The following is a 16,876-nucleotide window of genomic DNA, read 5'->3' as shown; positions in this document are numbered from 1 at the left end:
TGTCTCCTCAACAAGATGTTGTGTGTACATTTCTCAAGGTGACAAGGCATGTATAAAAATGGGGGACAGTGCAAGAGAGTGTCGCTAGCTCACCTTGATTGAGGGCCAGAGCAGGAGCATACACCACCACTCCTGTGTAGAGAATCTGGGGGAGAGACAAGAATCAGGTGAACAGTGAGAAAAGTGACACAGAAAGTAAGCCTGCCTAAAAAATTCTTTATGACCTTAGAGCTACATTTCCTTAAACTTCTTCATCAAACACTTCAATCCCATGCACTCTTGTTTTGAAATCCTTGGCTACTGTAACTAATTTGCAGAAGAGATAATCATGCGATGGAGGAAGAGTGTTGGACTTTTAAGACGGCGGCATATTTTGAGATTTTATGGCTAGATCTGGTATATTTCTGAAGGATATGAAAATACGGTTCAAGTTAAGTTTTTGATTCACCCTTCCACTACCCCATCATACACATATCACCATGACACAAACACATTTTAGCAATTTGAACTATAAATTTTAGAGTGGAGATGGAAATAATCCGTGATTAGAGCACCATGCAGGGAAAACTACCAACATGGGTGATCTTCATAGGGGGTATATCTTCAAGCTCCCAGAACTGATGGAAGTGGATGGAGTCCCATTTAATTTTAAATGAAATTTCACCATTTAGAGATCCATGCGGTTTTTTTTTTTTTTGCGGTACGCGGGCCTCTCACTGTTGTGGCCTCTCCCGTTGCAGAGCACAGGCTCCGGACGCGCAGGCTCAGCAGCCATGGCTCACGGGTCCAGCCGCTCCGTGGCATGTGGTATCCTCCCGGACCGGGGCACAAACCCGTGTCCCTGACATCGGCAGGCGGACTGTCAACCACTGTGCCACCAGGGAAGCCCCCATGCGGGGTTTTAAAAGGCAAATACCTATGGACAGGTCAAGGAGCAGTGTTTCCCTCCTTTTCTTGTTCTTAAATCCTTCAGTCAGTGAGTGGGAGTTTTGATTAAGAAAAGAGAAGGTAGTTAACTTCTAGCAGAAAGTTCTTGGTGAGTCACGGGAAATGCATTGAGGGTGTCCCACAGGCAAGTGTGGGGCAGAAAGAGGGCACCCTAGAACCCAGGAGAGGAGTCCAAAAGGGGAATGTGGGAATATTAGTTTGAGAGTATAGTCTTAAACAGATTTTCAACAAAACGGGTATTTCTGGTTCAACATAGTTTACTAGTAAAAAAACAAAACAAAACAGAATTAGTTACCAGATCATTTCATATCAAAAGCAACTTGAACAGGTTAAATAAGAGTTCAAAATAAATTTAAGAAAAAGCTTTTTTTCCCTTGGTGGTTTATTTTATATATATATATATATATATATATATATATATATATATATATATATATATATATTTGTTTGTCATTATTTGTACAGATATATGGGGTCTATGAAATGTGGAAATACCTTGATATAATCACTTGTCTTGAAAGTGCTATCCTTAGAAGAAAGTAGTTTCTTCTTAGTGTTGAATCTTTCTTTTAATTGTGTTAATTGCCCCCTGAAATAAACAAACTCATACTTGTCACTCCCCAATCCACCTCTGCAGCAACCCTTACGCCTTACCGTCTGCAAAATGTAGATGACTGTGGCTGCATAGCGAACTGGTTTGTTGAATCGTAGTTGTAAGTACTAGAAAGAACAGAGAGAAGGACATGCAAAGAATCAGCAAGTTTTATGTAAGGGCTGCTAAGAAGGTTTTCTGTTTTCTTGGTATTTCTCTGAGTTTGGTGCTCAGTTTATAACATGATTTTACGCTAGCTGTACTTGGAAGAAAAGGAAGCAAATTTGGAAACAAATTTGGATTATTTAAAGTCAAAGATATAGAAAAACTCAATTTTTGCTGAAGCTTCCCTTGATGGTCAGAGAAGATAAATGTTTTTTATTTTAAAATTGTTATTGCTTCAATAAAAACCAGATTTTCTGGCTCATTATCCAGGGCTCTTCTTAGTGGATATGCTAAAGCCATTATTTCCTTTTATATCACCACTGTCCCCAGATTCAGCTCAGGCCTTCCTTTCCTCTTTCTCAGATCAATGCAGTAGACCCCTAACTGACCTCTCTAATTCCAAGCCTTGCCCACTCATTCTACCAACCACACACCTGCTGCATTGATTCTCCTAAAGCAGAACTCTGGTCATGTCATGCTTTTCCTCAAACTTTCCAGTGATTCCCTATCATTGACAAAACAAAATGCACATCTCAGGCTTGACATTCTAAACCCTCTACTCTCTGATCCACACCCTTCTTGTCTTAGCTCACATCACTAACCCTCACATGATTTATTCTCCACATAAAATCATTATGTATAATTCAACCAGCATGCTTTGTACTCTGCCAATTTGTCCTTTGTGTAGGCAGATTTTCAGTGTGAGAGAGCCTCCCTCTCTCCAAATTCACCAATTCTTAGAGAATGGACTTGAGGATATGGGGAGGGAAGGGAAGCTGGGACAAAGTGAGAGAGTGGCATGGACATATATACACTACGAAACGTAAAATGGATGGCTAGTGGGAAGCAGCCACATAGCACAGGGAGATCAGCTCGGTGCTTTGTGACCACCTAGATAGATGGGATAGGGAAGGAGATGCAAGAGGGAAGAGATATGGGAACATATGTATATATATAACTGATTCACTTTGTTATAAAGCAGAAACTAACGCACCATTGTAAAGCAATTATACTCCAATAAAGATGTTAAAAAACAAACAAACAAAAAAAAGGATAGCCCAATTGCCATTCCTAGTCCTACTCATACTTTCTCCTCTGAGCATTTAGGGCAACTATATTAAACTTCTTTCATATGTAATAACACTTGATCACCTGCTGCCTTGTATTTTAGTGTTGGATTCACATATCTGACTGTATTTGTTTCGTGTGGTTACTGTAACAAAATATCACAAATTTGGTGGCTTAATGCAACAGAAATGTGTTCTCTTACAGTTCTGGAAGCCAGGAGTTCAAAATCAATTTCACTGGGCCAAAATCAAAGTGTTGGCAGGGCTCTGCTCCCTCTGGAGGTCTTAGGGAAGAATTTACTTCTAGTTTCTTTGGAGTTTTTGGTGGCTGCAGGCAGTCCTTTATCTTTTAGCTTTATCACTCTAATCTCTGCCTCTTTGGTCACACTGCCTTTTCTTCTGTCTATCAAATCTCCTTCTGCCTTCCTCATATAAATGTGATCGTACTTAAGGCCTACCTGGTTAAACCAGGATAATCTCTCCATCTCAAGATCCTTAATTTAATTAACTTTACAAAGATCTCTTTTTCTAAACCATATAAGGTAACAGTCACAGGTTCCTGGGATTAGAACATTTATTATGATTTTTAGAGGGAGGGGGATGCATTTTTCAGCCCACCACACTTACTTTCCCTGGTACATGTAAACAGGGTCTTATTTTATTCATTTTATCTTCGTCCTTCATGTATTCATTCATTTAACAAATATTTATTGCTTTCCCTCTATATGGCATTCTGATATACAATGATAGCAAATATTATATAGTTCATGTCACAAAGGATTTTACAGATTAGAGGAGACCATTAACAAATTTATACTAAAGTAAAGTTACAATGATGGTATGTACTAAAAGAAAAGCTACAGGGAGCTGTGAACACACTAAACAGATGGATCTGATTTACTGTTGGAAGTCAAGAAAGGTATTCCTGAACAAGTATTCTAGAAGGCACTAGTATTTGTCTTCCAGTGCATGATAAACATGTACTGAATGAACAAAATAAATGTTAAAAGTAACAAATGACTTGAGGGCTTAATATCCTGGTGGTAGTTCTTGGTAGTAATTTCTAATTGGCAGTAGTTCTTTCTTATCTAATTTAAGAAAAATCATTTTGATTAACCCAGGAGTTTACTGATGTGTCCTTTTCCTAGAAATGATACATAAGTAAGTGTTGATTGATGGCTTAAGGTGGAACCTTCTTTGAAACCCTAGAAAAGACTCCTCTTGACAGAATTGTCACTCAGTTTCACTCTAATCCACATCTCCCAATTTACTGCTCAACCCTTCCCCCAAGGAAAGAACCACCTTATTTTCATACCATCTTTCTTCAGACAACACATTCAGTACACTGTGAGTCAGGTAATAATCCAGTGGGTGTGTGACTGAGGGTACCAGGTATGAGGAAAATATTTTTAAAGAAGTAAGGAAGTCACTGGGAGAGGAACTGAAAGTCTCAGCTATCATAGGATAAAACACAGTGCAAAACTTTTAAGCTGAAGACAACATAGGTTCAAATCACATGTCCTTGGAAAGATTAGTTTATTGCACTAAACGATGGCCACCTCTTTCTAAAATTGGCATTTGTAAGATCTAATTGTATAGTGTACGATAATGTCAAGTGCAGGGACAGGAATATAGTGGGATCTTAGTGACTGTAGTAGTCATTGTGGGTGTGACCCCTGGAGCTTATTGGCACTCTCTGTCCCAGTACATGTTGATAGCATCTAACTGCACAGTGATTTTCTGCTTGAGGGCTTTATCTCACCCCTTGCACAGGGCAGACTAGAAGTGCTTGGGGGTGTTATCATTGTCTTTCAGCCAGTGACAAAAGGAAGTTGGACCAAAAAATCCCAGTTATTTTCATTTCAAGGAGGCCAACCCTGATATGTGATCTGTACTGCCCCCAGAAATCCCCAGTGAGATAGAACCTCAGTTGCTCACAATAACAACCTGCTCAAAAACATACCTTTTATTGGCTTCCTTTTTTTCCATGTCTTACTTGCCACTTGTCTACCAATGCTTAATAAAATCATTTCCCTCCAAAATGACTTGCATTCAACTCCTTGTCTCAGAATTTGCTTCTGGGGGAACACAACTTAAGACAGTGATATTTCTACCAAATATGATTCAAGTGGAGACTGCAAAATTGCTTGTGTAATGAGCTGTGTCTTCTGGTTGACAGGGATTCATTTTCTATCACATGAAGAACCCAGGATAGCCTACTAGAGGATGAGACCAAGTGTAGTATGCTACAAGCTGTCCCATCTGAGTGCCCCTAGACCAACGAGCCACTAACCAACCCACTAGCTGATGGCAGTTACAGAGATGGCCCCAAGTAAGACCAGAAGAACCTTATTGTCTTACTAGACTCTCTTGAGCTCAGGTCAGATCACTGATCCACAAAATTGTGAGCAGGTAAAATTGTTGGTTTAAGCAATTTATTTTGGGATGGTATGTTACACAGCAATAGATAACTGATATAAAATGTGATATCAGAAGTGGAGAAATGTAGCAAAACCCAAACTATGTGATATTGGCTTTGGGACTGTTTGGCATATGAAGTCTAGGAAAGCAAAGGGGAAATTGTTCCTGAAAAATGGAAAGTTAGTGCGAAAACTGCTATAGGAATCTGCAAAAGTCAGTGGTTTTAACATCTCAGTTTAGTTCCTCTAAATTCAGTCAATTCAGTCAAACTAGAGAGATAGTATTAAGAAAAATATACATGAAAAAAAAAAGAACTAGATCAGAAGTAAGACACCTTGAATTCTAGTTTGAGCTTTGCCACTATCTCACTCTATAATCTAAGCCTCTGGTTTCTCATCCATGAAATAAGAGACTAGTTGAACTGCATAATTCTCCATCTGAAAGATTGTATTCACTCACTCACATATCCAGTGGTCATCCTGGATCGGTGTATAGCTTTAACTACAGTCCAAAGTAAAAATGGAAGTTCAGCAGAAAAGTTACATGCTTTGTGCTTGCTTTTAAAAATAGCACAGATAACATTTACCTTCATGTTTGACTATTTTCAAAACCCCAAACCTGATATAGCCACACTATTTTCCATCTCAGGAAATAAGTCCACTTTTCATGTTGGTTCAAGTATCATGGAGCCATCCTTGACTCCTCTTTCTGTCTCACTCCCCACATGCAATTCATAAAAGAATCCTGGCACCTCCTCCCCCACCTTCAAAATTTCACTTGAATCATCCCCTCTGTCTCCATGCTAATACCATCATTCTTGCCTAGATTACAGCAATAGCTTCCTAACTAGACCCCCTGCTTCAGCAGTAAAAACCTTATAATTAACCTCATCATACAGCTAGAGTAATACTCTTAAAATACAAATCACATTAGAGCACTCTCCTGCCCAAAGAGTGCAATGACCCATCTCACTGAGAGTAAAAACCAATCCTTATAATGACCTAAAAAAGGCCTCATAACATTGGTTTAGACCCTATCACACCCTAAATATCCATTTTACAACAAATATTTTGTCACTTTATTTACTATACTGAAATAATACTCAATAATGATATCTTATACCTACACATCTAATTTCTCAAATTTTAAATATAATTACTAAAATGCCACAAATGTAATTTAAAGGAGAACTAAAAAGAAAGCAATTTACAGAAAAAAAGTGTATAATCTATGCTTAGAAAACACTATGGAAGAAGTAGTAGCCTGGGCATTATAATGAAAAAGTCTGGATTAGAGAGAAGTAAGTAGTTCAGAAACTATTTAGTTTAAGAAGTCCAAGAAAAATGAGAAAGCAGGTAGACATCAGCTCACAAGGTAGTGTTAAGGGTAAATAATAGCATGCTGGATCTATTAATGTTTAATAAGAGAAAGAAGAAAGTAACTCTAAGTGAAGCGGAGACAACATGATGAGACCAATTATAAACTGTCCAAGTGGAGATAATGTAAATGTATGATATTGCAAATGAGCTGAGCCTAATTTATAACTTGAGGGTGAGAACAGTTCCTTATGCTTTGACACAGGAGAGGAGAGTGACAAAGTAGCACAGATGACATAGATTCGTCTTGAAATCCCCCTGCATATCAAAGCATCTAAATAAGTTGGCTATTGCCAATCCCAAAACTCAATGACTTAAAAACCAGGACTTAATATTTCTCACAATTTTTAGGATTGGCTGGGTGATTCCTCTACATGACTCTCCAGGGCTGCCATGGGGCTGCAATCAATGGGAAGGTTAGCTGGGGGAGAAAATCCAAGATGGCATCACTCACATGTCTGGTGATTGGTGTTGGCTGCTGGCCAGTGTGCTTCTGTTCTTCTCTACTTGTTCACTCATCCTCCAGAAGCTGGAACAACTAGACCCACTTCCTGACATAGCTATATCAGGACAATATTCCAAGAAGGCAAAAACAGAAGCTATAAGCCTCATGAGACTTAAGCTCCCAATTCACACATCACTTCTGCCACATGCTATTGGTCAAAGCAAGTCACAAGGCCTTCCCAGATTCAAGAGGTCGAGAAATAGACTCTACCCTTTGAGTTTTTACTACTTTAAAAGACCCTGGTAAGAATATCTATGGCTAGGTAGCAGAAAATGGACGATGAACAAATAAACATAAATTCAAGTTTCTGTACAGAGATTGGTAGAAATTTGGGGACTGTAACAACAACAAGAACAATAATGATAAATAATATAAAACTCTTCCATGGCATTTACAACTTGCCAGCCTCTGTTAAAAGTATTTGCATATAATAACTCATTTATTCCTCACAGACATTCTTTAAGATAGGTAGTTTTATTATTCTTATTTTACATGTGTGAAAATCAGGTACAGAGAAGGTAAGTCATTTTCCCAAAGTCATGCAGCTAGTTAAGCAGCAGAGCTAGTATTCAAAGCCAAGTAGCCTGAGTTTAAAGTTCATGCCTTTAACCCCTATGCCACACTGCTAATTCTTATAAAGAAAGAGGCAGTCCCAAAATATGTACTTTACACAATCTGAATTTCTTCTTATTAGGGTACTACAATTTAAAAAATATGTAAAGGGCAAAGGTAAATGGTAAATTAAATTCAATGAAAAGCTTATATGTCCTCTATCTGTACTGTCTCAAATCTCCTCAGTTTTATATTTGCAATTGGTTTAATGTAGTAACTTAACTGTTTTACTAAAACTGTACAAGCCACTGTACAATCTTGATTAAGTCATCTATCTGTATCTCAGTTTTCTTAGCTGAAAAGTGACAATACACAATGTTCTTCGTGCTTTTCAGAATACTGATGTTAATAATAATACAAGTAATAATATCAGCTTTCCTTCATTGAGAATCTCCTACAAGTTAGACAGTATATTAGATGTTTACCTACAGGTTCTCATTTAATCATTGAAGTAGCCTCGTGGGCTTGACTTTGTTATTTCTCTTCTACAGATGGAAGGTGTAGGTGTCTGTAGATGTCTTTGGATACAAGTGTATCTGTATCCAAAGCTTAAGCTTTCCCCAATAACACTGCAATATTTTTTCCCATGATGTATAATTGCCCTGAAAATAGTGTTTTTCAACTATCATGTGTTATCATCAAGACAATGTGTATCACTAGAGAAAAAAGTAAGAATAACAAAACATGTTCAAGTGGAGAGGAAACAGCAACTACCTCCCAAAGTGAAAATGAAGGAAGTAGTTGTCTTACCTCATATGTGCTGGTGATGCCAGATCTGTAGAACACAGGGATAAAGAGCTCTGATGTGAAGATGATCACAAATGCGTATGCAATGAAGAAGACGATGAAGGATGCTCCAAAGCGGTAGACCTCAGCCGGGGTCCCCAGGACAGTGACAGCGGACATGAAGCTGGCTGTCAGAGACAATGCCACGGGGCCAAAGGTCATTTGCCGTCCCCCAACCAGAAACTCCCTTGAAGTTGCCTTTTTTCTCTCCCTAATGGCAAAGAACACCCCAATTCCAGAGGAAATGACAAAGAGGGCTGCAAAGACTACATAATCCCAAACTTCAAAGTTCTTCACCTCCATGCTGGGAAGTATGGCACCAGAGAGTTGCTCTCAACCTGGTCTCAGGGAGAAGTTCTTTCCAAAAGCAAAGCTCAGTAGAGTAGACGCTTTTCCAGGAGAGGAGACTGTGGTTGTGTGAAGAGAATGATGACCAGAGGCACTTGTGTAGCACTTCGGAAACCAAGTTGTACTCAGGGAAGATCTCAAAAGTTGATGAAAAAGAAGGATCTGGTAGTGGTACCAACAGATGAGAACTTGAAATCTGACCCTGGCCTGGAGATGTCTTTCCCTCTGCTAAAGCATATGTCACAGAGAAGTAATTCAGATGTGTTCTGAAATTAATAACCACTGGGGGTGGAATGAACTTGCCAGATAACATGCTCTTTAATCTCCTAGATTTTTTTAAACTTAAGGTTAAACATTACTGGGAACCATAGAAGTGCTACAAGTTCACCACCTCAGCATTTTTAATGAGTGAAACAGAATCTGTAAAATGCCAACAAAACTATCACCTGTATCTTGCTTCCAAGTAAGGGAGGGTGAAGGTGTGTACTTGCAACTCCACGAGACGTTGGTTGTGGGGGAAAAGGAGTAAAGAACGAGGGATCAGGAGACCTTTGCTCAAGTTGGTGCAAACTTAAGTGAGCTGTGAAATTGCTTATGAAATATTTAACCCCTTGGAGCTTCATCTGGAACATGGAATAATAACATCTCAGAGGGTTATGATGAGTCTTTAAGTGTCTCTGACTTTCTGACCCTCTTTTTCCTGATCAATAATTAGCTATTATGTGTGCTTATAGTGAAGCACCCTGGAACATAATAGAGTTGACTCTCTTTTGACTCTAGGCTTCAGAAAATAAATTGACCAACAATTAATAAATCCGTTGTAGTCCTCAGTTTTATCTTTTCTCTCTCTCCTTCATTTTGACCCATTCACAACTCTTGTACACAGAGGTTAAGTTTTAGTTAAGACCAGGGCAAATGAGAGAAAGAAGGTAAGAATCCAGTTATAGATTCTTTTTCTTATGTGCCTTAAAATTATTTTTTATTATTCCTCTTTTTAATTTTTTAAATTTTATATTGGAGTATAGTCAATTAACAATATTGTGTTAGTTTCAGGTGTACAGCAAAGTGAATCAGTTATACATATACATATACATGTAGCTATTTTTTTTCAAATTCCTTTCCCATTTAGGTTATTACAGAATACTGAGCAGAATTCCCTCTGCTATACAGTAGGTCCTTGTTGGTTATCTATGTAAAATATAGCAGTGTGTACATGTCAATCCCACACTCCCTATCTATCCCTCCCCACAGCCTTCCCCACTGGTAACCATAAGTTCATTCTCTAAGTCTGTGAGTCTGTTTCTGTTTTGTACAGCAAAAGAAACCATAAACAAAACAAAAAACACACAGAATGGGAGAAAATATTTGCAAATGATGCAACCAACAAGGAATTAGTCTCCAAAATTTACAAACAGCTCATGAGCTCAATATCAAAAAGACAAACAACCCAATCAAAAAAATGGACAGAAGACCTAAATAGACATTTCTCCAAAGAAGACATAGAGATGGCCCAGAGGCACATGAAAAGATGCTTAACATCACTAATTATTAGAGAAATGCAAATCAAAACTACAATGAGATATCACCTCACACTTGTCAGAATGACCATCATCAAAAAAATCTACAAACGATAAATGCTAGAGAGAGTGTGGAGACAAGGGAACCCTCCTACACTGTTTGTGGGAATGTAAATTGGTACAGCCACTATGGAGAGCAGTATGGAAGTTCCTTAAGAAACTAAAAATAGAACTACCATATGATACAGCAATCCCAATCCTGGGCATATATCTGCAGAAAAACATGGTTTGAAAGGATACACACACCCCAATGTTCATTGCAGCGCTGTTTACAATAGTCAAGACATGGAGGCAAACTAAATGTCCATTGACAGGTGAATGGATAAAGAAGATGCAGTACATATATGCAATGGAATATTACTCAGCCATTAAAAAGAATGAAATCATGTCATTTGCACCTACATGGATGGACCTGGAGATTATCATACTAAGTGAAGTAAGTCAGACAGAGAAAGACAAATATCATATGATATTGCTTACATGTGTAATTTAAAAAAATGATACAAATGAACTTATTTACAAAACAGTTATGGATTCTTGATTCTGCTATTAGACTCTTTATTGTTCTGAAGTACCCACAGCAAGCCTCTGGAGGACAATTTCTCTACATCATTCATGCTTCTCCTGCCTTCTCAAAGGTCTTCCCCAACACCATCCCTACAAAACCAGTATGTTCCACAAGATCTAGTTCATGTCTACCTTGCTCTGTGGAGCCTTCCCTGACTCACATCTCCTGCTGCCCTCTCCCCCAACTCCTGTAGAAACAGGCTCCCTTGGCACCCACTTTTTACTCTGAGAATATCCTCACCTATTTTAAAGAATCTCTATGTGTAGGTCTGTATGAGCCAGTCAGCAGTTGCAGATGACCAACTCATTGAAGGCAGAGGCACAAGGCCTGGTCCAGAGTGCCCAGTACATAGTTATTATGTAGCTATACATAGTTAGCTATTGTAGAAAGAAGGGAACTCATCCAAAAAGCAAAAGAAGAAAACAAAAATTATCCATAATGTCCAAAGCCAGAAATATTTCCTATCAAACAAAGGAAACTTTAATTTTGTTTTTGACATCTGAATAATTGAATGAATCTTTGATTATTTGTTTAGTCTGGGTACTGTCTGCACTCCCTACTTTGATCCATGGATTGGAATTTGACCACACAAAGCTTTGATGGTTGAAATATGCTTTTAGTTGCAAAGAAATGTGCAAAAACTCTGCCAGGAGTTGTCTCTGTCCTGTTGTTTAAATTCCTCCTCTAAGTTTACACAGTTGATATAATCAGGGTTAATGGGAAAAATAGGTCTTTAATATTTTGTCTTAACCTTGGCTTTTACTAATTTGTACCATGGGGTATTCTAATTATATAACAGATTTTTATTTGTTAACAGTCTCAGCAGAAAATCAGAGCTCCAGCTTTCAGAAGCTTGACTATTTTATGCTTTAATATTAACATCACTTAAGTGTTAATGTTCAATCCACAAGGCATGTGGACAACTTGTACAAGTCTTGTGAATATTTATTCAAAACACTATTATTACATCAATGAAGTCCTGAGGTTAAATGCTAGAAGCTTGTAGGCAAAGAGTTGATGAGTACTGCTGATTTCAATTAACCTTCATCAAGAAACAGTATTATCTACATGGCTTCCACTGGTCTTGGACTTCAACACAGTGGGGAAGCAGAGTCGCTAATGGTTCGGGATGTGAACCTCATGCCTCTCACAGTAAAGTATTCCTTGCTTCCAACATTTTGCTATTTATAAGGCACAGCATTAATGTATTAACTTAATTCTCAGTTATTTTCTATTTCTTTACACTTTCTCCCTTTGGTAGTATCCAGTGTCTTCATACTCTCTGTCTATCCCATTGAATCTCACTCTATACAAGATTCATGCTGATTATAAAGCATAACACCCATTTATTCATAACTTTTCAGGGAAAACAAAAAGCCAACACATTCAATGGCTACGTAAGTTAGAAAGTACATCCCTATGTCAGAAATACTAACATGGGAGGAGAACAAAGGAAAATGTGCTTCTTTGGAGAAATCTCAGTATCTCCTGCATCCTCTTGCAGGGGCCTCCAAAGCCACCACCTCTACTTTATTCCTTTAGTGTAAAGCTGGGACACTTGTTAGAATGTAAACACCATCACCTGCCACACACACACTCACACACACACACACACACACACACACACACACTACCTTAACAAGGCCCAGCTACTCAATTACCCTCTTGCCTAATAGGTTAGGTTTGTAGTTGTGATCATTAGTAGTTTCTGTAGTGTAAAATAGTTCTGCACCTGGCATAGAGTATTTATAATGGAAAAGAGGAAAACAGTTGGACACTGAATGCTACCAAGGTAAGGGTGGGGCGAAGGGTAAAGAATTGGAAGGATAGGGCATCCAAGGAAAAGAACCACTGTTGCAATATTCCTAATAGCAGGCTATGCACACCATGTTTACATTGGCCTAGGATAGAAAGGAGAAAAATAGGATAGGACTTGTCCATTTTGAGATTGTGTTATCACTATATTACCTTTTCACGGCTGTTATTTTGTTTTGTTTTGAATTTGAACAGGGAAGTGACATGATCAGAACTGTGCCTCAGATAGATTAATTCATTCTAATAATCTTACATGATGAATGAATTTTTTAATCCAGTGGATATTATTAAGGGTGACTCAAAGAACTCCCCACATGGTAAGTAAGCTGCTTAAATAAGGTTGTGAAAGCAGTCTTCCCCACAAGTTCTTCTCTCAATGATCATGCCTATCAAACCAACCCCTAGGAGACAAACTAGTGTGCCAAGCTACAGTTGAATAGAAATTATTATGCTTTTTATTCAAACGGCAAAGGGACTGCACCCATTTTTCTCTTCCAAGGGAAATTGAATAATTCCTATCCTGAGGAAGATAATTCTATATAATTCTTACAGAGACTGATGAAGAAGGTACCACATCCAAAAATTTTATCATGATAAAGAAAAACTACAAATCCAGAGTTTCTGCTCTTCCTTTGAGCAGAAGTCATGGCCTGGAGCTCTGTTGTAGAAGTCTCTTGATTAGCTGGTATTTTTATGAATATGGAAAGGTTAGGTTTGAGGAGAAAGTGAAGAAGCAAAAACTCTGCCTGCAAATTAATTAATTTTTTTTCTTCTTTTATCCTTGGGAATGATGTTAGAGACATGGCATAAGAGTAAAGACAAGGAAGTGGTACACAAATGTGGATGGAGGCAGGGACATTTCTCAAAACTAGTGAGACTGTCTCAGTATAAGGGAGAGCCAAAGGGATTTTAACAATGGAAATAATTAATATTAAACATTAAATTTATTCTAGCTTTGTTGAGATATAACAACATATAACATGTGTAAGTTTAAGGTGTACAACATGATGATTTGATGCACTTATATACTGCAAAATGGTTACCACAGTAGGATTCCGTAACATCTCCATCACTCCACATAATTACCCCTTTTTGGTGAAGGGAAGGGTGAGAACATTTAAGAACATCTAAGAACATCTCTTAGCAACTGCCCAATATATAATACAATATTATTAACTATAGTCACCATACTGTCCATTAGACCCCCAAATAAACGTTAAGTTTTAGCCATGTTGTGCTGGAGTGTAGTTCCCATCTTTTCTCCTAACCTTTAGGGAAAACCTCCTATATCACTGGTATTGTATTGATGTTTTATCATTTAATTAAAAGGGAAAAAATCTGTGTTCATCTTTGATCTCAAAATGGGGCAGGATGACAGAATATTAGTGAAGGAAGGGAGACACGAAGGAGATTGAGAACCCGGAAGAAACAAAAATTGGAGAAAGAGCTCCTGAGAGCTTTATGATCTTTGAGGTTAAGTAGGGAAGACCACTTGGTATTCTATCAGAGTGAGGATATGGAGATTTCTTTCTTGTCTTTCTTTTCCTCCCACTCTTCTCCCTCTCCCCTCCCTTCCTTCCTCCCTCCCTTCCTCCCTCCTTACCTTTCCCTTCCTTCCTTCCTTCCTTCCTTCCTTCCTTCCTTCCTTCCTTCTTTCCTTCCTTTCCTTCTTTCTTTTTTTCTTCCAGATATAAAAGAGAAGAGTGATCTGAAAAGGCTGGAAGATTTATGGCATCCAAGTGTTGACATTTGAATTTCATTCACATACTCTCACTAGAAAAATGTTTGTTTCCCATGCCCTGGTGAGATATAGTGGAAAACATCCTTTATCTGCAACAAGGACCTAATTTCTTTCTCTACCCTCTCACTAAACAATCGTGATTTTTGGACACATTACTGATTCTGAGCTACCACATTTGAAAATGGTATATCATGTTAATAATTAGATAATTAAATAAATATAAGTAACTAAATTACCTTTTCAAGACTGCTCAAATGTTAACTTCCTTGACCAAACAACCTATTTAAATTGCAAACAACCACATTCTAAATCTCTACTCTCTTCATTCTCCATAAAATGTATCTCCTACTAATATATCATATAATATTTTAAGTGTTAACATCTTCCCACTAGAATATAAGCTCCATAAAGGGCTTTATTTTGTTCTCTGAGGTACTCTTAGTACCTAGACGTTTCTGTCCATAGTAGACACTCAACAAATTAAATTATATAACTCCTAGGGATTTCTTTCAACTTTATAATCTATGTTTAAATCTTGTTTTACTGAGAAAAAAGGAAAACTAAAAGAAAATTTTCCAAGATTTTTTTTAAAAAGCTGATTTATCTACCTCCAAAACACGTTTTCCCATCTAAATAAAAACTGAAATTTATATTTCATTCTATTAGATTCTCAGAATTCATTATAGCTAAATCTGACAGTAGTTAAAACTTTATTCATTCATTCTACATACACTTAACAAATTTGAAAAATGGTGATTTGCAAGTTTAAGAGGCAAATTTCAGAGTCCAGCAGAGAACATCATTTAATATTAAAACAGACTAATGGCACCACACATCTACAATAAACAAGTAGAACACTTAAAGTGAATGTCTAGTTGGGAGGGTAATTGAGCGTGAAGCTCAAGGTCCTTTGTTAAACATCCTTAGATACCAAGCAACCCCTCCATTTTAGAATGGCAAAGGGGAAAACCACCAGCATGATCTATGAGTTTGATTTTGTTAAATAAGCATAAAAGGAAGGAATTTCTTGTTTGTTTCAGGCTTCTGACCATTAAAAAAGAACTTTTGAATAAGTTTCAAAAGGGGACAGAACCTACTATGTGTCTGACACTTTCATATGTCATATCATTTTGGTCCCTATACAGCTATAAAAATCTGTTAAAATGAGTGTCAATAGTCCCATCTTGCAAATGGAAGAAAATGCACATAGAAGTGCTTTGTCCAAATTAAGATCAAGTTCACACAGTCACTAAGTGGTGGTTTTAGCCTCAAATTCTAGGTGACTAAAATCTATGCTCTTTGTACTGAGTGTATCTTACAAAGACAATTTCTACTTACTCACTTTTCCAGCTTTGATGGGGAGATTTTTCAAAAGTAATAGAGAAAAATCTTGGGTTATCTATCCTGTCAACCTGAACATGGATAATCAACACATCTCCAGCAAAACAGAGAAGTGATAATCAAGGCTCCTTGCGTTGATCCTGTGATATTGTTACATCCTCAAGTATCTTATAAATAAACAAATAACATTTCAATTAAATTCAAGCAAAATTTAATGCTGAGTGATTTTTGTTATTCAGATTCTTTGGAAATATACTTAAACATACAGTATAGTTAGCAAGCTCAGAGGCAATTTTATCAGTTACCATGGAAACTCTTTAGTCCCTCATTTCCTATCAATTCCAACAGTCCTCATGCTATCCCTGCTATCACTAGACACCACCATGAATGAATGACTTTTGTATATTTCTTAAACTGAAATTAACTGGTTATGTTTCATCACTAAGAATATACAAATAAATATGTCCCAGCCTCAAAGGCAACGTCAAAAAAAATTACGCAAAATGTGTAGTACAATGGAAATTACAACGTATAGTTTTCCAATAGGGATTTGTTTGAAGCCATGATTTGGGTGATTACGTTCTCAAGTGTTTAGTGAAAAACAATAGATGCTGTTTTCCTCTTTAATAAGAAATCAAGATGTAATAACGGAGGTCCATCCACACTGGTCACAGGTCATTCCCTCTTCTTCAAGTGTTGAGTTTCTCAGTGATATTTGTGTGTGCCTTTTGGAGTTCCATTTCTAGAAAATAATTCTTAGAAATTTTATTCTAATTCTATATCTTCTAATTTATTCTAAGACTTGCTTTCCTTACTCGGTAAGTTCCCAGGTCCTGGATGGTATTTTATTTTTGTTCATGATACATGGAAAATTCATCATAAAAAGAATTCCCCTTAGAATTAAGTTTTTCAGTTTTCTAAAATTTCAATCTTTAGAAATTGTTTAAATTAATTATAAAACATTCTTCTTACATTAAAAGCAGAAAGAACTGAATGCAAATCTCATCTCAGTAA

General features: G+C 37.4%; 1 protein-coding gene across 1 annotated transcript in view; it reads right to left on the bottom strand.

The window, feature by feature from the left end:
• Positions 1-8,775, bottom strand: part of SLC5A12 (solute carrier family 5 member 12) — a 43,145-nt gene extending 34,370 nt beyond the window's left edge. Inside the window, exons 1-3 of the mRNA XM_060104572.1 lie at positions 8,437-8,775; positions 1,603-1,668; positions 94-145 (exon numbers count right to left, since the gene is read on the bottom strand). Coding sequence (XP_059960555.1) covers positions 94-145; positions 1,603-1,668; positions 8,437-8,775 — 457 coding nt within the window. The remainder of the gene's footprint in view (positions 1-93; positions 146-1,602; positions 1,669-8,436) is intronic.
• Between the last annotated feature and the right edge of the window lie 8,101 nt (positions 8,776-16,876).

The sequence above is a fragment of the Mesoplodon densirostris genome, chromosome 7, assembly GCF_025265405.1.
Source record: "Mesoplodon densirostris isolate mMesDen1 chromosome 7, mMesDen1 primary haplotype, whole genome shotgun sequence".
Lineage (NCBI taxonomy): Eukaryota > Metazoa > Chordata > Mammalia > Artiodactyla > Ziphiidae > Mesoplodon > Mesoplodon densirostris.
Note: the sequence above shows the minus strand (reverse complement) of the source record. Positions and strands in the feature narration are given on the sequence as shown.